At 36.9% G+C, this 26,784-nt stretch overlaps 1 protein-coding gene across 3 annotated transcripts in view; it reads right to left on the bottom strand.

The window, feature by feature from the left end:
* Window positions 1-8,417: 8,417 nt before the first annotated feature.
* Window positions 8,418-26,784, bottom strand: part of STRN (striatin) — a 94,192-nt gene continuing 75,825 nt past the window's right edge. For all 3 annotated transcript variants that reach the window (XM_058551433.1, XM_058551434.1, XM_058551435.1), the window contains 8 exons: window positions 22,722-22,897; window positions 20,727-20,774; window positions 19,614-19,735; window positions 16,252-16,419; window positions 14,460-14,600; window positions 11,020-11,127; window positions 9,820-9,906; window positions 8,418-9,729 (listed from right to left, as the gene is read on the bottom strand). In XM_058551433.1, the coding sequence (XP_058407416.1) occupies window positions 9,560-9,729; window positions 9,820-9,906; window positions 11,020-11,127; window positions 14,460-14,600; window positions 16,252-16,419; window positions 19,614-19,735; window positions 20,727-20,774; window positions 22,722-22,897 (1,020 nt within the window). In that variant the 3' untranslated portion in view covers window positions 8,418-9,559. The remainder of the gene's footprint in view (window positions 9,730-9,819; window positions 9,907-11,019; window positions 11,128-14,459; window positions 14,601-16,251; window positions 16,420-19,613; window positions 19,736-20,726; window positions 20,775-22,721; window positions 22,898-26,784) is intronic.

The following is a 26,784-nucleotide window of genomic DNA, read 5'->3' as shown; positions in this document are numbered from 1 at the left end:
AGGGCTTAGAGACACCTCCTTGTCCCCCACATGCTTTGCTCAGCTCCAATGCAGTCAAGACTGGAAGTGCACAGCAGAGAGGGTGCTGCCGTGGGCATTCTGTTACCACCTTCCAGGTCAGGTCCAAATTACTCCCCAATTAGGGTGCAGACAATCTTAAGATCCCGGCTCCACAGATCTCAATACATTTGAGATCGCCTAGGGACTGGTAGGGGTGATTTTTTTTTTCTGTCTTTGATGATCTGGGTAGATTTAGAGTTTTGAAAATGTGCTCTCTGATTACTCCACCAATAAATATTTATCGAGTACTTTCTATCATGTGAGGCACCAAGAGAGGTGCTAAGGGGAATATAAGGAAAACAAAGATGGTCCCTGCCTCAAGGAGCTTATAGAGACAGAAGCAAACAAATAACCATTAACGGTTTTGTTAGGTGACAAGTGAGCAGTACTTAATATGTAAAATATGAGTTGAAGATGGGGTAGAATCAAGGCATTCAGAATAAAACTCACCACTACCTGCTCCCCATGCCTCAAAAAACTCCACAAGATTTTCAAAGATAATCGATAAAATAAACTTGTATCTTCCTTGCCAATCTTTGTACTCCCAAAATTTCTAAAAGTCACACAGAATAAAACTTTTGTGTTTATCTGCAGTGGCAAGTTGTATATAAAGTTATATAGATACATCGAGGGCACAAAACTGCTTGGATCTAGAATCTTCAAGTTCAGAAGTAAAGTCCTTGCTGCCTCCAGAAAGCAATGATGTTTCTAAAGAGCAAATAGTCTGCTCGCAAGCTCTATCTTTTTTAATTGGAATCATTAGATGTGTATTCCTAAGTATCCTACAGCAATAAGAACTAAGGAGCTTATTGTCTTGCTTGTTTAAAAGGCTGACCAAAAGGAATAAAAAAGTCTGAATGTTTTCGAGTTAGGAGAAAGCCTGATTTTTTCTGACCCTGAGATAGACAAGGAAACTGACGAGGTACTATTTCATGGAAAAACAAAGTTTCCTCTTAAATGAATTAGTTGTTAAATGGTATTTTAGCTGAACCTGCACACTTTCAAACATGTTGTTAGCTCTGAGGGGATACTGCTATTAACATTATTTATGTGGTCTACATGCTGTATCTTAATGTTCCATTCATTTTAACACGTATCAAATGCACAAGGCTCCATGTTTACCTGCAAGCTATGTATAAAAATACTGCTTTTCCAGTCAGCAAAATACTGAGACATTTACCACATATGAAAGCATTCCTACATGACAGCAGTGGAGTATTTGGGGGTGGGGAGGCCAGGAGTGTTACCCATAAATGACTGTCAAAAGATATGTGAGACTGTTGAGCTCTTCTCTAAAATACACACTGAGTGAAATTATTCCATGAATAGGACATTCTAAACTAAGTGGGCTCAAAAGTTGGTCGAAAAAGATGTAAATATATATATATATTTAATGCTTTTAAAAGCACAGTCAAGATCATTCAAAACAGAACTCACCTTATAAAAATGATTCAAAACAGAACTCATCTTATAAAAATGATTCTATCTTTTCATGAGCTTATCACTTGGCCACATTAGGACATTTCTTACACGCCTCGTCTTCATTCTGACATACGCACATGACACAAGATACCTGGGCCTATGTTAATATAGCTTCCAAAAATGTAATAAAAGCTATGCTGTCTGACAATTTACCACAGGCTCTAGGACACTTTTGATGTAGTTCCTAAAAATCTTTAATTTAGATAACAGAGACCAATGACAAATAAGCCAGAATTGGAACATTCATTTTTAGAGGTCAAAGGATCTCAGAGGTCATCTTGCCAGACCTTTTAGAGAACAGCAGACAATGGGGGGTCGGCTCAGGTCACAAGGCTAGCTGCTTTTCCTCCTCAGTGTGGGGCTTCTTTCCCCACACCCTCTCCCAAGTAAACCAGCACCCAAAGTAAACTGTTTCTGATGAAATTTCTTTTGCTTTAAGTTAATCTCGTTTATGAAAAATTACTGCCTTCATCCCACTTCCATAAGAAGAGAGTATTGGATGTCAGTACACTTTAACATTTCAGCTCATTTCATATAAATCACAAGCTGCTTATTTCTACAACTCATGCTTCGCATAAAATTTGCTTTCCAGGCAGTTTTTTTTGTTAATTAAAGAAAGTTTTTCAGTTTGGGAATTCTCATTTGTAGAAGATGGGTTTTCCTACCATTACTTTTAATTTGATGATGCTATTATATGAGGTAATTCAAAAATCTTTGGTTTGAGGTTATAGATTGAGAACCGGGTATGTACACTGGATCTTATGAGGGCACAAAAAACTCTGGCACGTGAATTAACAATACTAACTCTAGTATTCCAAGTGCTGTTTAACAGATGTTTTACTGTGGGTTCTCCTTTACATCACTGGATTAATTATCTCTTTAAAGAGGCACACAGGAAAAGTCAATGTGGGGTTAGCATCTGGACCAGTCTTCATGTAAGGTGAATGGCTAAATCACCAAGGACAAGAAAACTTTCTATGAAATAGTCCCTCCCTATTAGCAGGATACTGTAGATTTTGCTCACCCAAATAGTCAGATCCTTCTTCAAGTCTGACCGAAACCATTACCATTAGCCTAAAAACAACCAGGAATAAGAAAGGCATAGGGTTCTGTTGGATCCAAGCGAAACAAAATGAGTCATTTTGTATTTGGCAAATTTTGGATTGTTTGGTTTTGAAAGTACACAAAATATACTAAATTAAAATTTGTGTTGGGGCCGGCCCGGTGGTGTAGCGGTTAAGTTCACGCGTTCCACTTCGGCAACCTGGGGTTTGCACGTTCAGATCCCGGGTGCGGACCTACGCACCACTTGCCAAGCCATGCTGTGGTGGTATTCCATATAAAGTAGAGGAAGATGGGGACAGATGTTAGCCCAGGGCCAATCTTTCTTAGCAAAAAGAGGAGGATTGGCATCGGATATTAGCTCAGGGCTAATCTTTCTCATTTAAAAAAAAAAAAATTTGTGTTCCACAAAATATGAATTCCAATCTTTCAAGCTGCATGTCAGCTTCTCCATAGAATTGGAGTGTCCTGATCACTGGAAGTGACAGGTGTAACTGAAAAGTAACAAGTGGAGAGACGCTTCAAGGTTATACTGTTTGGGTTAAAGGGTCTGCGCCAGACTCCCAGGCATTGCTGAGGAATACCCTAAGTGCCCAGACAACTCTGGGACCCCACAACACCTCAGTGGGGGTCTTGGGAAACTCAATGCAGGTCAGATTACCAGTCTGAACCTGGGATGATCCCAGAGGGTCCATCAATCCATGAAGAACTATTGGAGTGCTCTTGACCTTCTGAACTAGATTACTCTAAAATAACTCCAGCAAATCATGTCTCGGTTCTCATTAAAAGGGACATTTCTGACACTACTGAAAAATGTGTACATCCCAAAGGACATAACACTCTCAACAGCAGCATACAAAGCATCAAAGAACCGGGGATAGCTTTGAGGCCACCAGAAAAAGGAACCTTTTAGATTCCATAAGTATGGTGGCTCCAGATTGGAACAGAGAGATTGTGAGTTCTGGGCAGGGGAAACCCTTGAAAACTAACGTTGATTTGAAGGAACAAGGGGAAGGGGAAGGCTTATGCTTGTCTGTTAAGTAGCCAAACCAAGAAAAAATAAAAACATTAAATTTATATATGTATGTGTCTGTGTACAATTTTTTAAAAATATGTAATTGAACACTTGAAAAAATATACGTGTGTCCCTGAAAGTATCATTGATCCAATCTTATGTATTTTAATATTACTGGCTTTCCAAAGGTCCACACTCTCTATGATAAACATCTCCACCTTCCGCACAATCAATAACTAAAATTGGTTCATTACTTTGGAGTCACATCTACTTTGTCTAATACCCTTTTATTTCTCTGAATCCCTCTACTACCTCCCCCCTAAAAAACACAATCAGGCTGTATTAAAGTATTTTAACTGCAAATCCACTAGATTCCAAATCTGACAAATATTTCAATTCATGAGACACCTATAGCACATTATCTATATTTGTACATTTTATTTAAAAACAAATAATACACTTAGAGCCACCAAAAAAGGGTATCTTAATTAGCTTATCCATATCCTGATTTTACAAAAGAAACTTCTTGCACCACAAAAATTAGCATTTGGATTAATTTACATTAATTGATTTTATAACTGAATTTTAAAAGACCTGAAGATCAAACAATCTGGCCCAGAGCTCACCAGCTGGGGGGGTGGGAGTAGAGAAAAGGAGTTCTTTAGGAATCTGAACTGATGATGCCCTGAGGTCAGCTCTAGTAAACTGAAGTTGAGAAGACATAAAACAACCAGTAGATTTCAGGATTACAAAGAAGTGGTTCCTCCTAAAAACAGGTATTAGATCACATAGTTGGGATGGGTGTAGGGGATACCTCAATCTGGATCGGAAAAAAACGTGTGGAGAGGGGGCATTGTATTTGTTTCTCACAAGAGGCAAACTTCAGCCAAACAATGAGAAGAAAATAGAGAGAGAGGTATGTGGTAGACTGAAGACTTTCTGATTGCTGACAATACCAAATTTAGTAGCTCTCTACAAGTCAACTAAAATATCATTCTCTGAGACATTTTCACAAAGGAGGTAACACACAACCAGGGAAAAATCATCCTACATTAACAAGGCACTCAAAGGTTCACAGCCTGTTAAAAACCCAGGCAGACATTAGAGTTAATCTAAATTAAAATAACTTTCTAATTTGCAGAGGGATGACAAGCAAGTGGTCCCAGTTAAATTAAATCTGAAGTTTGACTAGCAAAGATCCAGAAAATTCTGACCCCTAAGCACCACTTTAGGAATACTGCTAGAATAAATAAGTGGGATCTAGGGATCTCTGTTTGGCCTAACATTCACTTTTTTTAGATTAAAACAAAAACAAAAACTGATGCAATCTGTTAAATACTCTGTCAATCTGGTGTCCCTTACAAGGATGTGGAGATCCAGCTGGATGATGGATATGGCCAATTTAAAAAGCTTTCAGTGGCAAAAGTAAAAATGATTCAAATCATTTACCAATGACCTGTACTTTGTTTTCAAACACAGATATGGTTAGTTTTCTGGACCTTCCCCTAAAAGGAACTTTAGGAATTGATACATTTCACAAAAAAATACATATAATTTCTGTCAACTACTACTTTTGCACAACCTGAATCCCAGTGTCCAACACTTAAAAGTATTGCGATGATATAAACAACTAAACAAGTAACAGAGGCAATTTCTGAGTAAATAAAATTAATGATTATGTACTTAACAGCCTTGAAATAGCTTTCAAAGAATAGCTTTCAAAGTAAGCTGAAGAAAATTATACTCAGAACTCTCTTTCCACGTAAATTCAATAATAGTTTGGCTCTTGGTTGAAAACATCACACAGACATACTACTAACCAGAGATTAATTACTTCCACTCACTATCAACATCGATGATAAATTTTAAGCAGTTCTTTCAAAAGAAAACCAAAATTAATTCTAAGTCTTTCAATCTGACTTACGACATCTTAGTTCAATATAACTTAAATGACAAAGCCTGAGAAAAGCACCAACATAGATTTTTGAATTGCATCCAACCATTATTTCAGATGTCATAGAGATCTGCTTGAGTGAAAGTGCCAGCAATGACAAAGAGGTAGATATGAAAGATGCCATTTAAATACTATTCTTAGGTGGAATTTTAGTTCAAGTGTTTAATCTAAAAATAATTTATACTAGTTGAATCATCATGACTTAAGAATTTCATGACATGCTCTTGTGTAAGCAGGAAACATATGAAGTACTAAAAAAGTAAGCCTTTAAAAATTACATTTACTTAGCCACTATTAATGAGATCCCATAATTTTGGTGAACCAGTAATTTTTCCTTTTATCCGAACCTGACTATAATGAAAGATTATTTTTTTCTTCTCTACTGAAATTTCTAGAAATTCACATTCAAAATTCTTGGAAAGTATATATGGTGCTCAGAAGAGCACAAAGACAGCGCATGAAATGTCCCCTGAAGTCCTAGAAGTTGAGCAGATACATTAAAAAGACACTGATGGTCACAAATTAGGACCTTCACAGACAGGCAAACACACACACTCTCTCTCTCTCACACCCCCCACCCCAAATCCAATCCCCATCCTCTCTGTAAGGCTGCATTTGTATTTTTTTTTTTAAAGGCACCTCTCATTCTCTAGCTATTGCCTTCTTGAATGTTCAATGGAAATAGTTCAGTTCTGAGAATGGAATATTTTTCAATTCACATTTGAATAGCCAGGTTTTCTTACATTCAGATTTTAATAAACTAGAATGACAGTTTTTAAAACAAGCATGCTAGCCTATAATGAATATAGTATATACAGTAATTTAAACATTTAGAACTGTATATTATACTGCAAAAGCAAACAGCACAACACTCATCATACTCATCATTACCTGCTGTGTACACCACTTCCAAAAATGAAAATACAAAACAGTAAAATGCACCTACCATTTATATATATATATATAGTCTATATATATTATATATATTCCCTCAATATATATAATATATATTTATAAAATATACATACATTTTAGACATTTTCAAATAAATCTTCATCATTATCTCCAAAAGAAATTTATAGCAAGAATACTGAAGGAATGAAAGTCAGATAAACAAAAAATTTCTCACAAAGGTCATTATCAGTGATGCACTCAATTTCCCCCCTTTTAGTCATAACTAAAATGATTATAAAAGCTAAATACTTTGCATAACTAATTGTTTATGGCAAAAATTGCTAAACTTGTTCAATAGAAAAATACTGAAGGTCATTATATCATTTATTTTAAATATCTATGGTTCAAGTAGCAAATGAGCTCCATATGACAGCTGAGTTCTGAGAAGGGTGCTGCAAGCTCCCAGAGATGTATCCATAGCATATGAAAATAAGGCAGGGGCCCACATCTGCTGATTTTCACACTATTCGAATACATTTCATCCAAAATATTTACAAGTCAAGCACTATGAAAGCATTTCAATGACTGTTTGAATCTTGATTTTGTTCATTTTGTGAGTTTTCACAGAATTTTCAACAGGCTGAGGGAAAAATCAGACACGTATATGCTTCTATCTGGTTGGAAGACAGCTTTGGCTCATTTCTAGGCTGATATCATACAGTGCTAGTGAAGAACTTCTGTGTACAGTCTCTAACAGCACAGCACTGACTTTTAGAAACTTTCAACAGCTCCATCATTTGCACTACACTCTACACATCTCATTGGTCTTTTCTATTCACCAAGAGAAAAATTTTAACCATGAGGCATAAAATGCAGATGAAGGGAATCTTAGTTTTGAGAATTTCAGTGACGTAAGTAAAGCAGGCACTGAAGACCTTGGAAGGTAATTAAAACAATAACTGGTAGAACAACAACTTTGTAGTCATTCATTATAAATACGCCAAGTAGGGGCACCTGACTGGAATATTCCAGTATCGTTCTATATGTTAGGCTAGCAACACCATTTCTTTCCTCTGTGAAGAACCAAAAGAGGAATTCATCAAACACACTGTGGAATTCTATATCTGTATGGGAATATAAACATTCACCTGGTAGCTCATGTCCAGGTCAATCCATTTGATTATACAAAGGAATCCCTTGAGTCCACGGTTAACCAAAGCACAGATGAAATGACAAGACAGCTGTGTCAAAATATTAAAGTATATCTGTTTATCAATTAGGTAAATTTAGGACAGGTCTTTAAAGAAAACTTGCCTATATATTGCAGAATTCCAGAGACAAGCAGAAATTTAAAAAAAAATTGTCAATTATCCATATCACCACCAGAATACTTCTTCAATGAGTAGATGTACACATCATCAGAGTGCCACTGTTATGATGATGGAATATGTGCGGAGATAGAAACGTAGGAATTATATTAAAAGGTTAAAATACTTATGGATATGAATTTTTTTAAGTCTGAGAGCCTATTACATATACATTTCGCTGAAAAGTTGGGCATTACTAATTTATTTCTAATTTCTAGATTGGTCTCTGACGTTTTGGGCAAACAAGGAAGAGAGTGTGAGGAGAGGTGAGACAGTTGTAGGCGTGAGGTCTATACACCAGGTCCAGAGAGTGAGGTCATGGGAATCCCAAGAGCTGGCCATATGTAGGTCACAGGCAAGGTGAGCTCCGGGAACCCTGGTCCTTTAAGACACGGTTTTCCCCAGACACAATGTTGATTCACTGCCCATTAAAACATGCTGTATATTCCAATTAAACAATGGAAGAGGGGTGGGGAGAGGGAAAGAGAGAAAGAACTCTTTAGCCAATATTACGCACTGAACTTTTCCATCCAAATTTCCAGAGTTTCTTCTTGTTGGAGATATTAATGAAGGACTTCTGGGGTACGAAACGTTTGCTTTATTTAGTACTTCTGCAAAAGCAGCTGCCTGAGGTTAACCATACCCTTTGGACTGTTAAAACATAATAATTATGAACTATTTTTGGCAGGTATCAGATAATTTGAATATGAGAGACAAAGAAGAAAGAGCAGAGATCATCTGAAGCATGGTTACGTAGGTTTTGATAAATGAGTACTTGCAAATAACTTCCATCTTTTCAATCACTGAAAGGTAAGATTTCATTGATATGAAATAATCACTCTGGTACTATAAATATCACATGAATAAAGTGAATTTTAAAATTAATAGAAATTATTATAAAGATATGCCCTCCTTGCCCTTAAAAATAAACATAATCTTAAACCTGAATAAGTTAAATCCTTTAGTAAAAGCAGACTCTATCAACTATTCTTCATAATGGTGAGTGTTTTCGACAGCTAAACTTGAGAACGGTACCAAATCTATTTCAAAAATGTAATACAATATAGAAATCTGCTTAGAAACTAAATATTTGTTTAGTATTTCTGAATAATATATTTAACATATTATTGCATTTCTCTTTTTTCCCCTAACAGGTAAAATGCTTTGCCAGGCGCTTTATGTGAACAGTTAAAAGGAGAGCTAAATTAAAAACTCACTTGAACACTGCCTGCTCATTATGCACATAGGGGTTAGTACAACAGATATGGTGAAGATTACTGTTTTGACTACCTAATGTGCTCAACAAGATTTCTCAGGGGAGAACTAGGTCTAAATTTCTGTTCTTCCTCTACTCATTCCCAGCCATCAAGTTTTTTAATGATCCCTTATAGTGTGCCCTATTTACTCAATAGGGACAAGCTAAACCTATGTTCGCTTAGGCCTGCCTAGCGAATTAGAACCACCTCAGAAATAAACGCTCCTATTTTGGGGAAAATTTGAAACAGTTTTCAGGTTCACAGATTCAGCTGAGCTTGCAGCAACCTGAACAAACCTTAGTTTTAGAAAACAGTATACGAATTGCAAAACTATACTTTAACAAATGTTCTCTGTGCTCCTTCAGCAGAACAAAGGGCAGGACAGGATGATTCTTGCCCGGGTCTTCTGTCTCTCTTTTGTGCAGTTGATTATTTATAAAGAGCTAGAAGGTGAAGATGATGCAATGTGTCATACAAAGACTTTAGCCAGTGCATCAGCCCCAGCACTGGCTATATAGCATTTGGATGGGTGGAAAGCTACATCATGAATTGATTCTTCAAATTTTTTCCGATGAGCTGTGAACTCCTGGATACAGGTCTTACTTTCTAGGTTCCATAAACGTATTGAACAGTCATGACCTATATCAAAAAAAAAGAAATTGAAAGGAAAAATTACATTACTATGAAAATAATAAGGATAACTAAATAATCCATAGTTGAGGTACTTACTGCCAGACATCAAGTACAGGCCATTAGGGTCAACTGCTAAACTTGTAACAGCTTCTAGGTGGGCTACCATCGAGTGGATCAGTTTGCCTTTGGAAAAAGAGATTGTTACTCTTTATTAATAGCTTCCCTCATCCTGAGTATACGCCAGCTGCCACATTACACTGGTTTCTCCAGTCATCCCTCTCTGTGTACTTACTGCATCAATAGCTTTTTCCATCAGCTGAATCAACACGCGTCTCCCTCCCCGCTCTAGCCATGGTAACGATGAGAAACAAAAGCTCAAATTTCATATTATATTTTTGTCTTTCACATCACAATATGGAAGTCAGTAATTTGTACACAAATATTCCTTTAAGCCATGTTCATTAACTTGAACTCAGACATAATTAACCATTTACTTTGTATCCATTAGCTATAGGCAAATTAAATGGGTTGTGGGAAGAGCAGAAGAGACTGAGACAAAGACAAAGGAACAGAGAGAAAACCTGGCCACAATTTTGGTGGAAACAATATAAAGAAAGGAATTAAAAATATTAAATTACTCATTACTCGCAGCTAAGCAAAGTCAGCAAAAGCCAACTTATTTACAAAGTCACTAGCAGATACTCAGGTAAATATGGCTGCCAATACAGAGCGGTTTTCTCCCACTACAGCTCCTCAGGAATTTTCTTTAGTGAAATGCAATCCAATAAAAACAGGGAAAGCCCCCATGCCCCAATTCAAATTCATCAGGATCAGTCAGTCAGTATTATAATACAGAAAAGATTAGTCCATGGAAAAACAAATAAAACAAATGACTGTAACACTAAGGCCATTCAAAAACTGAACAATTTTAAACAAAATATAATGATCATATGCCTCTACTTCCAACATGTTTCCACTTTTCCCCAATATAGTCACAGCAAAAGATCGTTTTCATTGGTATTTGAATGAACTTTTCATTGTGTTCCTAGTGATAAACTTGGCTCTAGGGCCAAAATATAGCATCTACTTACTATTAAATAAACCAAGATGATTCTATATGCTATCATGAAGACTAGTCTTAGCAGATTTGGATGCAATGAACAGAAACTGAACTAGGAGAGTACTTGTGTTTCACTACCTATTGCCTGACTATAAAGCCACTGACAGACAGCAAAATTAGCCAACTTATAGTGGGGATTTTGCTTTAACGATAATCAATTTTTAATAAATTCTTACCTGTATTATTATCATAGAATTTGATATGCCTGTCTTCATGTGCAGTGATGCTGATGGGAAGAGTGGGATGACTGATGACTCTATTTATTTGGCAAGAGGAGTTGGCTGCTAAAAAGAAAAAAATTAAAGAGCAACACAAATTAGTTAAAGCTACTATTTCTTCAAACAAAAGAGAACTGAATACTTACTTAAGTAAATGATGTAATTTTAATTTGTCTTTAGTTCATTTATTCTGCGATTGTGTTAAGAATTTCAATGTTAGGAAATGAGAATCACCTGAGCAATACTATGCTAACAAATCTAGAGGTACCTAAGCACTAGAATTTCCTTTTCTACCACCGGCTATCTATGGTGCCACCTAGGGCTTAGCCTAGAAACAATGACATTTTTCATTCCACAATATTCTGTGATATTTCTGCTACTTCAATAAAGTTCCATCATTGCTTACACGTAGATAATTCCTAAATTTAAATCTCAGTTCTTTCTAGATACAGAGCTCTTTATCACATGGTTATCACCTAAAGATAAACATGACTTGGGGCCGGCCTGGTGGCATAGCAGTTAAGTTCGCACGTTCTGCTTCGGCAGCCCAGCGTTCATTGGTTTGGATCCTGGGCACGGACCTACTCACCACTCATCAAGCCATGCTGAGGCGGCGTCCCATACAGCAGAACTAGAAGGACCTACAACTAGGATACACAACTATGTACTGGGGCTTTGGGGAGAAAAAAAGAAGAAACAGGAAGATTGGCAACAGATGTTAGCTCAGGGCCAATCTTCTTCTTGAAAAAAAGTTTCTTGTTGGAAAAAAAAAAAATGACAAAGAGAGCTTCTTAACTCTTTAATCTTCTCTTTCTCATCATAACAGAAACGGTAATCATTGACAGTCTATCATGTTTGAAATATTAAAACAGCATCCTAATAGTATTTTTTTGTGCACTATTTAATAGTTTTCAAAGAGATTTCAATTATATGCACAATGAGACAGGCAAGCCACGTCATTAGGCCCAAGTCACAGTGAATGAACCAAGGTCCAGAAGAAGTTGTGACTCCCCAAAAATCATGTGACAAAGCCAGTACCTGTTCTAACTTCTACCTCTAACCCAATCAGATAGTTCATGCAAATCAGACAATTGCCAAAACTGGTACTAAACTATCACAAGTTCCTCCTGAAAGCCTTTTATCAAAAGGAAATCAATCATTAAGAAGAACTTAGGTTTAATTAGTGATTTTTGTTAAGGTAATTTTTGCAAGGAAAAATCTACATAAAGATAACACTAATTTAAGATATATCAAAGTTAAAAAAAAAATCATGAGGGCCAGCCCCAGTGGCCTAGTGGTTAAGTGTGGCATGCTACACTTCAGCAACCTGGGCTCAGTTCCCAGGCACAGACCTACACCACTCGTCTGCCAGTGGCCATGCTATGGTGGCGGGTCACATACAAAAAGAGGAAGATTTGCAGTGGATGTTAGCTCAGGGCAATCTTCCTACAAAAAGTGGAAGATTGGCAGCAGCAGATGTTAGCTCAGGATGAATCTTCTTCAGCAAAAAAATATAGTACATTATTGGGACAACTGGCAAATTTGAATGTAAACAGTAACTCAGACAACAGCATTGTGCCCATGTTAAATTTCCTGATTTTGATAACGTAATGTGCTATGTCAGAGAATGTTCTTGTTCTTAGGAATTAATTACATGTTAAAGGATCTAGGGATATAGAGGTACGACATCTCGTAAGTCGTTCAGAATTTAAAATTATACACACATACAGAGTGATAAAGCAAACGTGACAAATGTGGCAAAATGTTAAAAACTGGTGAATCACATAATAGAAAATACAGCTAAATATAGCTAAAAACAATAGTCTATTGAATTTTCATGCAGTTCCTAGAAATATGACATCTTAAAAAAATTTCATATTGGCTTTTTAATTTTACTACTTAGCTTTAAGTCACGTATTTGAACATAATTTTTAAATTTACTGAGAGTCTAAAACCTATATTTCTTGCAGAAAAAAATTCTCTTTTCCTATTCCATTATCTCAATTTTGAATTTTTGTCTCTCCCTTTTACATCCAAATCGTTCAAAGCTCTATTCATATCTACTTTCCGAAACATTCATCACAGGACACCAGAAGAAAACAAAAGACAACTGACTGGGAAGAGAAAATAAAGAAAGCCAAAATGGAATGAAGGAAATTTTTTTTTTTTTTTTTTTTGGTGAGATCAGCCCTGTGCTAACATCCGCCAATCCTCCTCTTTTTTTTTTTTTTGCTGAGGAAGACGGCCCTGGGCTAACATCTGTGCCCATCTTCCTCCACTTTATATGGGACGCCGCCACAGCATGGCTTGCCAAGCAGTGCGTCGGTGCGCGCCCGGGATCCGAACCAGCGAACCCCGGGCCGCCGCAGCGGAGCGCGCGCACCCAACCGCTTGCGCCACCGGGCCGGCCCCGGAATGAAGGAAATTTTTGAGAGAAAAAGAGAGAAGGGAGAAAGACACACACATTCATGCAAATGCTCGTGTGCACACACACCATGGTAATTATTTTTAAAGCTAGTTCTCAGATTAAAACAACAGTATAGGGGCCGGCCCGGTGGCGCAAGCGGTTAAGTGCGCGCGCTCCGCTGCGGCGGCCCGGGGTTCGCTGGTTCGGATCCCTGGCGCGCACCGACGCACTGCTTGGTAAGCCATGCTGTGGCGGCGTCCCATATAAAGTGGAGGAAGATAGGCACCGATGTTAGCCCAGGGCCGTCTTCCTCAGCAAAAAAAGAGGAGGATTGGCGGATGTTAGCTCAGGGCTGATCTCCTCACAAAAAAAAAAAACAGTATATATCTATACAGTTTTCTTTACCAACTGTAACCTAAACTCTGATTGTCTGGATTAAGCCTTAAGACAAAAAGCAATGGTTAAAAAAAGCCAAAAACCAAAAAGATTCTGTAGTATCTTCTTTACAAGCTGAGAAATTATTTATTTCCTGACTTTCCGTATCCAATAAGTAGCTTCAGATTTGGGATTCTGAGAGGCAGAACTTAATCTATATTCTAATCGGCACCGAGCTGTGTCAAATTATATTATTAACATAAAATTAATTAAAAATGAAATTATGAAAAATAGATTTACTTTATATTCAGAATAAATATTATTTTCTTCAAACAGAATTGAAAACTAATTGTTTTGTATAAAATTAAACTTGACTCCTCTTTGTAATAGCTCAAATGGTATTTCAAACAGTATAGTTTATAAATGTGCATAAACTTAACCCAAAGTCTTAAAATCAACGGTAAATTATTATATCCTTCTAAGTAACCATGTTCTGTGATTTAGGAGGCAGAACACTTCATAATGACAAGCATTTTTTATAGCTGACTCCAGTGGTTATAATTTTGATAAAGTTTAAAAATTGATCCAAACAGACTATTTAAAGTGGTATACATACTCGGATCTAGATTCGATTCCAAAGTAAGAATTCGTTGTTGTGTTTCCATGTTAAAGATGCTTGTATATCCTTTGCTGAATGATGCTACCATATGGCTCGGGTCACTGCTCACTAGATCCACAGAGGCAGGGATTCCCAATTCTAAAAGAGTCAGAACATATTTAAAGAGAACGGCAATCAGAGCGTTTACTTGACAATGTGCTTAAAATATAGCAAAACAAATAGTGGCATGATTTCTTTAAGAAGTAAATAAGGCTCGACATTAGAATAAGAATTAGCTCACAGCCATTCAGTGGAGATTATTTCTTTTGTTACTTTTAGTCCTAGCCTATTTTATCTTCCTTACCTGTTCAGCACATCTTCTACCTGTTACTCAGCTAATATATTCACGGAACACAAGCCTTTATTCAGAAAATGAATAGAAAACATGTATGGACTATAAGTTTTGCTGCTTCTACCTCAACCTGGAACTTAGAGTGGCATCAGGAGAATTCTTCATTTTAAAAGCCCATCTCTTATTAAGAATTCTAACTCATCAAAAATATGGAATTTAAAAAATAAAATTTCAAATTGTTATTTATTGGTAGGTCATATAAATATCAAATACAGGCAACTCATCAAAGATATATTAATGACCAATAAGCACATAAAAAAGTACTCAAAATAATTAGCCACCAAAAAAATAAAATTAAAACCACAAACACACCCACCAGAATGGCTAAAATTAAATAGACTGCCTACAGCAAATGGTCATTAAGGATTAGTAATTAAGGATGTAGAGCAACTGGAATTCTCATATATTGCTGTCAGTGGTGTAACACGGCACAATCGCTTCAGAAAAAGTTTGGCAACTTCACATCAAGTTAAACACACAATTCTACTTGCAAAGCCCAGCAATTTTACTTCTAGGTCTTTACCCGCCTATAATAAAAAAACATATGCATGTTCATAGCAGCTTTGCTCGTAACAGTCAAAAAAAAGAGGTAAATGAATAAACACATTGTAGTTTAACGAAATACTAGTAAACAATAAAAATAAATTATTGATACTTACAACATAGATGAATCACAAAAACATTACAGTGAGAGGAAAAAGCCAGATACAAAAAGAGTGTACCTTGTATGATTTCATTTATATGAAGTTTTAGAACAGACAAAACTAATCTATGATGAAAGAAATCTCAACAGTGGGTACCTCTGGCTGGGAATGGGGAAAGGGGATTGACCGCAAAGGACACAAAGAAACGTTGCGGAAGTGAAGGAAATGTTCTATATCTTGATAGGTGCAAGAGTTATGCATTCCAAGATTTTATTTATTTTCCCCCCAAAGCCCCAGTAGATAGTTGTATGTCATAGCTGCACATCCTTCTAGTTGCTGTATGTGGGACCCGGCCTCAGCATGGCTGGAGAAGCAGTGTGTCGGTGCGCGCCCGGGGTTCCGAACCCAGGCCGCCAGTAGCGGAGCGCGTGCACTTAACCGCTAAGCCACGGGGCCGGCCCCTGAGTTATGCATTTCAAACTCATTAAAATGTATCCTCAAAATCTGTTTTTTACTGTATATAAATTATATCTCAAAAAAAGTTTTTTAATGTGTACTCTTTCACCAAATACTGTTTTTAAAAATTATACATAATAAGTTGGAAACTCAAACAAATATACTTTCATTGCTTAAAATACTCTTCAATTAAATTTAAACAGTTTGTAGAATCACTTATTTCTTTGCTTGCTTGTTTGCTTTTAGAATAATATGTTTCATAAAAGATTCAGTAAAATAATTTTTAAAAAGTATGTACCTTGATTATCATTAAATACAGTTAGGGCTGGAGCAATCTCAGTTGTATTCCATAAACGGAGAGTGCCATCTGCTGAACAGGACAACAAACGCTGATGTGCCGCACTATAAGCCAAACCCCAGACTGCATCGGTGTGGCCTAGCAGAGGGCCTCTTAATACAGAAGGATCTATACAAAACAGCAAGAATGCAAAATTAGGAGGAAAAAACCAAATCATAAAGGTTCTTAGATTCCATAAAAAATAAAATATAAAAACAAAAGCACCTAATAACAGTATAAAATATGCTTCCTAGTTTCTATTATTCTGAAATGCTGCAATAATTAAAAACAGACTTGGAAATTTGCAAATGTAGAGTTTAAAATTTATAAATTAAAATTGAAAAGTACATATTTTTCTCCTTAAAAAAATTAGGTGTTTCCTTCTCCCTCCCTTCTCTCCTTCCATTTGTCTAGATTTTTAAAAAAGCACATTAACACAAATCATTTGAATTTAATCTCCCTTCAGAGAAACCACAACTCATAGTCCCTGAGGACGTGAACAGAGAGCCTTTCCTCCTCTGACTTCCTTCAGCACTTTGGATATAATACTTCTTTAGGCCACTTATCCTACTGTACTATGAATGGCAGTTATTCCTGGGAACAACAGGCCTCTGACATTCATGATGGACATGAATTGAGACCTACAGGAATCCCCAAATTCTCAAACAGCAAAAACTGACATGTGAATGATGTGCATGTGGGGGAGGGAGGAAGAGAGCAGAGGGAAGATTACTTAACACTGTTTCATGATAAAAGTCAAACTGGAAACTTTATTAATCCTCATAATGACTCTACAAAGTGGTACTTTGAAGATGGCCCACAGATGTTAAGTTTAAAACGTCAATGGTGTTATCTGTCCTATATCCTCTCTTGGTCATACCATAAAACATTTATTAAAGATACAGTGTGCTTTAGGCACTATGCCAGATGCTGGGGCCACATAGATGATTAAGGCACAATACTATCCTTGTCCTCAAACGACAATGAAGTAAGTACAATAACAGTGACAGACACCAGTTACCATGAAGAATAACTGGAATGAATGGAAGCTTCTTGAAGAGAAGGACACCTAATATGTACAGATGTTGGCTAGGCAAAGAGGAGAGGAAAGGCATTCCTAGCAAAGGAGGCAGCACCCACAAAAACCACAGAAGGAAAAATAGCAGAATATGTGAGGAAATTTATAAGCAATTCAGTATTACTGGAGTGTGAAGTTTGAGACAGGAAGTGGATGAGATAAGAGTGGCTAGTTTATGGTGGCATTTCTACAGCATATTACGGTACTTGGAAATTAACCTGAAAGCAATAGGGAACCACTGAAGGGTTTCCCAGGAGCAGCAGGGTGAAGTAAGTATTTAATAAGGTAACTTCGACTGTAGTGTAAAAGACAGATCGGACAGAATCCAATTGAGGGCAAAAGGACTGTTTCGGTAGACAGGGAGAGGGATGATGAAGACCCAAGTGAGGGCAGTGATAAAAGGGGCAGAGCTGAGGAATAAATTCAAGAAATATTTAGGGGGTGATATCAAAAAGACTAGTAATTAATAAGGTGTGGATAGTAAAACAGAACAAAGAATCAAGAATAACTCTTAGGTTTCTAGTTAGAGTAATTCTGGTAGTACCACCAACTAATGAAGAACATATGGGAGAATAAACAAAGGACATGCGTGGATTTATGGACAATGAGACAAACACTTTGAAATGTTCTATAGGCAGTCTGAGACTTAAAGAAGAGCTTCATGAGTCAACAGCATATAAAACCATAAAGCGTATTAGATCTACCAAGGAATATGTACACAATGCAAAGAACGAGTTAGGGTCTGGGCCTGGATAAATGCCAGGAAGGATGAAGGATAGGGAACAGAAATTGTCACAGAGTTAAGTATCAAAAAGGCAACAGCAGACACATTTCAAAAAGGATACAGTGGTCCACAGTTTCAGAGAACCAATACATCTAGTAAAATAAGGACTGTAAAATACCCGTTGGTTCTGCCAATTAGGTAGCCACTGATAATCTTGTTATATTTCAGTGGTATAGATAGACGACAGAATGCAGAGGGATGATGCACAGGGAAAGGACATGGAATTAGTAACTAGCAACTGTGTTTTCTAGATAATACCACCAAAGAGACATTGATGATGAAGGAAAGAGAGACTAAACATAAGCCAGAGAGGCAAACGGAGTCAAGAAAAGGCTTCCCCTTGTCCAGGATGAGAGATACCTGAGTTTATTTATACGCTGAGGGGATGGAAAGACAGCAAAAAGGATAAGGCTTAAGATGAGAGCGGCAGAGTTGAGGGGGCGGAGCGCGGGAGGGAAAAAGGTGGGGGGGGGAGAGGGAGGGGGGAAGAGAGAGAGGGGGTGGGGAGAGAGAGAGAGGAAGGAAGGGAGAGAGAGCTATTAGAGCACAGTCTCAAAGGAAACGAGTGAATGAGGTCAAGAGCAAAAGGAGAAGAGTTGGCTTGGAACAGAATGAGGACAACTGATCTATGACAGAAAGATAAAGGAGTTAAGGAAAAGAATGGAACAGATAAATCTGTAAACGAATTGAGGAGGGAAAAGAGGTTTACCTTTCACAAAATATATGTTAAACGCTTATTAAATAAATGTTAGGAGAAATTTTTGCTTATTGAATTTCTTAGGTTTGGTGGAAAATTAATCTGAAGTGAGAATGATAATAAACTATGGTTTTATGATAAATATGACACTTCATACAATTCTAGAATTTAAGAGGAAACCAAAATAGTCAATTCCTAAACAGCTTTTGTAAGGGATTTTATGGTAATATCTAATGATAGATTATAATATGAATTTATGTTTCATGGTACTGTTCTCAAGACTAAACGCCACTTCTTAATTTTTAAGGCCTTCTAAATATTTTGGTGCCATGGAGTTTAAAAATCGTTAGCCTCTACATCCTCCAATAATTGATCAAAAAGATGATGTCAATATTCATTTTCCTTTCAAGTTGTTTGCCAAGAATAGTGATAAAATATGATTACAGATAAGTAATAATGTATCAAGTACTGTACAGATGCCTAATATGACAAAAACAACTGTAATCAAGTCAGCATTTCCAATCAATAAGACTTTGGGGGGGTGGGAACTGTTTTCTCAGGAAGAATACATTTTTTTCTTTTTTCTTTTAGCATTATATATCAAATTGATTCCTAAATACAAGAGTCTTTTTTAACAAAATAAAGACATGGTTCTCTTTTACCAATTTATTTTCAAAAAATATCTCATTTTATCCTTATACACACTATGTAAAATGTGTAAAAAGAAAACATTTTATTCTTTCATATTTTGGGGAATCACATACCATAAGAATCATAGGGATCGATGTTGGGGTTGGTAGTGTTCCAGCCCTGGATCAGTCCATCAGTGCCACCACTATAACACTGCTCACCATTGCTGCTCATTACCACACAAAGCACTGGACCTCTGGGAAATAAAAATCAATTTCTATTCTCTAAAATCAATCTGATAATAGGACTTGTTAAAAATAAGAAAGCTGAATTATTCAAATGGCTTTCTATTTTTCTGCTTTATACAACGAATAAAAATATATCAAAGCATTGTTCATTTTTCTTCTGGTGCTAAACCAGAGGTTGGCAAACTATGGCCTGTAGGCCAAATCCAGCCAGTGGTCTGTTTTTGTACAGTCTTCAAGCTAAGAATGGGTTTTACATTTTTTAAAGAGTTGTAAAACAAAAACTAAACTAAAACCAAGAATGCATACGTGAAAATATGTGGCCTGTAAAACCTAAAAAATATTTCCTATCTGACCCTTTATATAAAAAGTTTGCCAATCTCTATGTTAAATCAGGTAAATAGGTATAGTCCTTAAGCTTACATGGAAACAAAAAAAGCATTCACTATGTGATCACAATAAAAAAATTCTCAAATTTTTTTTTTGGTGAGGGAGATTGGCCATGAGCTAACATCTGTGCCCATCTTCCTCTATTTTATATATGAGATGCCGTCATAGCAGGGCTTGATGAGCGGTGCATAGGTCTGTGCCTGGGATCCAAACCTGCGAACCCCGGGCCACCAAAGTGGAGCATGCAAACTTAGCCACTACCCTGCCGGGCTGAGTCCTCAGATATTTTTATCTAGGTTCTCTTTAGGTAAAAAAAAAGGTCATGATTTATAATATTTGAACCTAATTGCCACAACATTATTTTAAGAGAGATATATACATCATTTAAACATCATGCAAATAAAATCTTAATTTCAGCAAGGATCTTTGTTGGGTAGTGGTAAACTTGTTTTCAACGTTATATTACCTGCCAGCTTCTTTTACATTTACAAAAAACACTACTAAATACAAATAACACATAACACAAATACATAAGTGAAAAAAAATAAAATATTCTAATCAGGCTGATTTACAGTGATGTTGATTTAAAACAAAGAAAAAACACATACTTACTTATGAGCCCTGAATGTATAGATAGGCTCCACGTCAAGAGAAGTACTCCTAAATCAGAGAGAGGAGGACTTTTACCACTCTAAATTTCAGTAAACAGTAGGACTGAACATGTCATAAAATTGCCTTTAGAAATACCAATGCTATGGTAATATACCATCTTCAACCCCAAGACACATAAAAAAGTTTACCTAACACCAATCACATATTTTTGTGGCTTCAAGAAACAAAATCCTTGTTCAGTAATAATACCTTACTACAGTGCATTTAGCATTATCATAATCTATTTGACTAAAGGGAGAGATAGCCTCACTTAGGGGAAACAACATCCTGGGCTCTGAACAGATAAACTTCTGGATTCAATTTCCAGTTCTATCATTAACTAGCTAACTTTAGGCAAATTATTTAATCTTTCAGAATTTTGGATTCCTCTATGTTTAAAACAACACACAAAAATACAGATAATACCAAATACTCACAGGATTGAATGAGATTCTACAAGTATAACAGCCTAGGATAGGACCATGCACTTAGTTGGATTTCAATAAATGGTACTGTAATCTCCCTGCATTTCAATGAAGGTTAATATGTCTGTTCTTGATACTTGTAGAAACTGTCCAAGTCATCAGTTTACTTATTACTGAGAACACTGAGTACACGAGTACTCTACAGAGCCCAATACTGGCCATGATTGTTAATGGAAACTGGATTTAAAGTCAAGTACTCACCATTTTCTACACGGTATTGCAGTTTTTTATAAGCATATGATATCTCTCCTCAAGTCATTTCCAAAGTTTACGTTCAAAAGTAAACAGGGTAGTGTTATTTACATGTGAAGGTATTATTACTAAGCTATCACCAGCAAGAAATTTGTTTCAATATTTTTCTAAATTTTAGTCAAGAATATATGATGATATGCACATTCTCTAGTCTAATGTGATGCCCATAGCGACCAAAGAACTAGAAAGACAAAAGGCACAATTTATAACCAGGAAATAATTTTTCTCTGCTGAAGATACCTGATCTATATGAGGATTCACTTGGTTCTAGCAAGATCTGCTTGAGCTATCTGATGACGAATGATAAATCAAGAATTTTATCTGGTCTATGTATGACTCACAGCAGGAATGTCACTGATCTCTTAAAGTGGGCAACAGATATCCTTTACTAGTAGCAAAACTTCTGTAATCTCCTCTATCTGATGTTCCTTTCTGCTGTTCTAATAACAGAAGTGCCTGACACTGTAGAAGGGCCCTTGCTGGCAGATGGTGGGTTCTGGACCATGTGACCCAAGGAAGAAGGGATAGAGCTCCAATAAGGACCCCACCAAGTGGGGTCAGGACTAGCTTGGTGACTGATAAAAGGGTTTATACCAATGCATGCCTGTCCATGCTTGGAGAGGAACCAAGCGGCCAAGGCAAGCACTAGCAGTTTAGTGACGGCAACAACAGTGCCTTTCAGTCTTGACATTTTGTTGGTATGGAAAGTACCTAAAGGGTCAAGGCCAGATGACAAGACCCAAGAGAGGTCCCTTACCCCTCCTAATCAGCCTTCCCTCCCTTCCACTCTGTAAGTCTAAACCTAGTAAACAATGGGGCAGGCTGGGGTGGGAGTTCGATGATTTTAAACATGCCTACACCTGTTTACAACAACAGTACAGGTAACTTTAGTTTGCAACTAACAGTACAATTACTCCTTCAGTAAAGGTAAAAGGCTCCTCAAATATGACAGCCATTTAAAACATTGTATAAAGACTGTAATCAGCATTCACAAGCCCTGGGAAACCATCAGATAATACCGCTTCTTCCTAAGTGTCAATTTTCCAACCTAATATTAGAAATTGCGAGTATGAAGGAAAAAACACTCTAAATTATGTGACATGGTGAAGAAGAAAGAACTAGAAGAGATATTTGGGGAACTTAATAGCAAATAAGAAATTAGTTTTCTGCTGAAAAACTGTTAAAATATTCAAATAAAATTAAAGTAGAATATTCTCACTTTTTGGCTGGAGCTGTTTTCTGCAAATTCCACATTTTTAATGTGTGATCTTCCGATGCTGTTATCAAAACAGGCTCAGTGGGGTGGAAAGCAAGGGCTCGAATGCCATCAAAGTGACTTCTTAATGTAAACTTAGGGTTCCATGTCTTCCTCAATGCATCTTTATTGTTTGCTATCTATTAAAGAAACAAGAAAAAAGATACTTACAAATTTAGTTCAGGATAGGAATAAAAACTATAATTCAACATAAATTCTTGCTGATTTGCCATTAAACCATCACATTTTGCAACTTTCAAAACAGTATAATTTTTAAGTGTAAATAACCAAATCAATAGGCAAAACTAGCAACATGTCAATAGCGGTTTTTTTTTAAGAAATATGAATGCTATAATAAGAAAACAGGTAACAATTCAATATAGAAAGAGGATCAAATAATTTAATAACAAAACAGATCTTCACTCGAATGATTAAAAGAGACAAGTAATTTCAACCTAAATTACAGTATAGAAACTAATTTTGGGTAAGAGTTGAAAAACTAAGTTATTTTTAAGTCTGTTAACATTATAGAATACGATCACACTTCCGAGATTTTCGTACATGCTAAAAAAAGATAATTTTCTTCATCAAATTGGTAACAAAGCTTATAAACTAGAAACATAAAATGTTAAAACTGGAAGAGACAATCACATGTTAACAAAAAAACAGATTCCACTGGGAAAACACACACATCATTATGTTGCTTTTCTCCAAAGAAACTCCATCTGAACAACTGAAAAAATGCACTAATTTTTCATTCCAACTAATAGGAAAGCTAAAGAGGTGGGTGTTTGACTTTACACTAGCACCATGTATGAACTCTCCACACTCCAAGGCTAACTAACAATCATGCTAGGTTTAAGCAAGAGTGGGGCAAGTATTGGTAACATACTGGAGAAATATTACCATACTAATAATGACAAAAACCAACAATACTACTAAGAATGGCTGCTATTTTGAGCATTATTCATTATTTTGAACATTATTCAAAAAGACTTAACATGCATTAACTCACTTATCCTCACAACAACTCTATGAAGTAGGAGTTAATGTTACCCCCACTTTACAGACTAGACATATAAAAAAAAGAGAAGTGACTTATCCTCTAGTAAGTGCAGAAGTCAGGATTCAAATCCAAGCAGTCTGTCTTCACAGAGGCTACATTCTTAATATAAACTGTAATTTAGAACCCAGCAGTTTAAAACTGCAGAAAAATTTGGAGAGGACATGTCACAATTAGGGCAATAAGAGAAGACAAAACACACTATGCAAGAAACTACTGTAAGAATTGGGGCTGGTTATCCTTGGGGGAGGAGGGGGAACAAGTGAGCTGACTTCAGTTAAAGAGCTGAAAGGTTGGGGCCAGTCCCAGGGCCTAGTGGTTAAGTTTGGTGCACTCTGCTTTGGTGGCCCGGGTTCGCAGGTTTGGATCCCGGGCGAGGACCTACATCACTCATCGGCCATGCTGTGGTGAGAACCCACAGACAAAATAGAGGAAGACTGGCACAGATGTTAGCTCAGGGCTAATCTTCCTCAAGCGAAAAAAAGAGGAGGATTGGCAGTGGCTGTTAGCTCAGGGTGAATATTCCTCGGCAAAAAAAAAAGAGCTGAAAGGTTTTCATATATAAGAGCAATTAGATTCCTTCTGAACGTCTTAATGTGGTAGGCAGCCACTAAGATGTTCCCAATCAGCCCCACCTCCTCATATTTACACCTTGTGTAGTCCCCTTCCACATTATGGGGTTGCTTTGTGTGACCAATGGCATACAGCAGAAGTGGTAACAAATTATTTCCAAAACTATAGATTATAAAACCTTCCATCTTTGGTGTTCTTGCTCTCTCTCTTTTCAAGTGCACTCACACTGGCGGAAGCCATCTGCTCTGCTGAGGCCACAGAGAGGCCGATGTGGTGAGGAGCTAGTCTCCAGCCAATAGCCAGCAAGCAACCAAGGCCTTCCAAAAACCACATGAGTGAGCTTGGAAGCAGATCTTCCCCGAGTCAAGTATTCATGTAAGACTCTAGCCCTTGCCAACGTCTTGAGTACAGCTACATGAAAGAGCAGAACCACACAGTTAAGCTGCCCCCAGACTGCTAACTCACAGAAACTATTAGATAATGTTTGTTGTTTTAAGCTGTTAAATTTGGTGCAATCTGTTACACAGCAATAGATTACTAATACACTTAATAAAACTAGGAACTACTTTTAGAAACAGAGAGATAGATATAACACAATTCAGAGCTATGAAAATAGAATGAGCTTTCTCTATAAAGAAGACTGAGTTCCATTACATATTGGACAAATTCTTTGTGGGGTTAGTATAAAGGGAACAACAAAAGTATCTAATGGGGACTTCTGCTTCTAGCCACGATGGACTAGATTATTAGGACCAACTCTGTACTGAGGACAAGTAGAAAAGCAGAGCTAAAAGTAAAAAATGGAGAACCAACAAAATAGTGAAGAAACACCGGGCCAGCATCCAGAGGAAGACAGAGGCCTAAGGAGCTGAGCCCCATATTTGGAGCTGTTTTTCCCCAGAGGGTGTTTACTGATTCCAGAGGGAACGACTGAGAGGTCGAGCTGTGTTTCTGACAGCTTTGCAGTGCAACGGGATACAAATTGGTGTCCAAACTTGGCAAGAAACTGGGCTTGGTGAACCACCCTGCTTTGGGTTTTCATTTCAAAGGGCTGCGTCCTAGACAGAAGAGTGAACTGGATTTCATAATTTATATAAATATTGAATCACTCTGTTGTACACCTGAAACTAATATGTCAACTACATTTCAATAAAAAAAATTTTTTTTAAAAAGAGTCAATTAGAAGAACACAAGCCCTTGCAGAGATCAGCTTTAGATCATCTCAAAATCTGAAAATGGAGTGAGGTGGTCTAGATTTCTAGTGGCTACAGACACTGAGAGAGTAAATTAAAATATGCTCTCTGGGGGAAGATATCATCCCAGGCCTGCAGTTATTTCTATAGACAATTTTTCAGATATAGTCATTTGGACATAATAAAAAATAACCATGCCCATACGAGATAACACAACATGAAAACAAGTAGAAACAACACATAATAGTAACAGAATTACAGAGTCTCTGATTCAAATTTTTAAATAATCATGCTTACTATGTTTAAGAAGATAAAAGATTGAAAATTTTGGAAGAAATCCGTAAACAAAACAAAAAAAAATTCTAGAAGCAAAAAATATAAGGCCTTACCTTATATTTTTTACCCCATAACAGATGGGTTTAATTACAGACTACACATAACTAAAGAGGGAATTAGCAAACTGGAAGATGGGTCATAAAAAAAATCTAGACTTAAGTATGGAAAAGCAAAAGATGGAAGATACAGAAGAAAGGGTACAGGAGACTGAATATAGAAAGAAGATCTGGGGCCGGCCCCGTGGCTTAGCGGTTAAGTGCGCGCGCTCCACTACTGGTGGCCCGGGTTCAGATCCTGGGCGCACACCGACGCACCGCTTCTCTGGCCATGCTGAGGCCGAGTCCCACATACAGCAACTAGAAAAATGTGCAACTGCGACATACAACTATCTTCTGGGGCTTTGGGGGGAAAAAAAAAAAGGAGGAGGATTGGCAATAGATGTTAGCTCAGAGCTGGTCTTCCTCAGCAAAAAGAGGAGGATTAGCATGGATGTTAGCTCAGGGCTGATCTTCCTCAAAAAAAAAAAAAAAAAAAGAAAGAAAGAAGATCTGACAATATAACTAGAGTTCCAGAAGGAGAAGAGAGAGAGACAGAGAGAGAGAAGTGCAAAAGCAGTATTTGAAGAGAAACGGCTGAGAACTTTACAAAACTGATGAAAACATATTAAACCAAGGAGGTCTAAGAATTTTTAGAAGGTTAAATAAAAAGAAACCTAAACGTTGGCTGACAATCAAGACAAAGGGAAATATCAGTCAGAGAAAAAAATCAGACTACCACTGAATGACCAACAATAGAAATGACAGTTGACTTAAGCAAAAAACAACAACAAAGGACAACGAAATAATATATTTAGAGTACTTTA

The sequence above is a fragment of the Diceros bicornis genome, chromosome 12, assembly GCF_020826845.1.
Source record: "Diceros bicornis minor isolate mBicDic1 chromosome 12, mDicBic1.mat.cur, whole genome shotgun sequence".
Lineage (NCBI taxonomy): Eukaryota > Metazoa > Chordata > Mammalia > Perissodactyla > Rhinocerotidae > Diceros > Diceros bicornis.
Note: the sequence above shows the minus strand (reverse complement) of the source record. Positions and strands in the feature narration are given on the sequence as shown.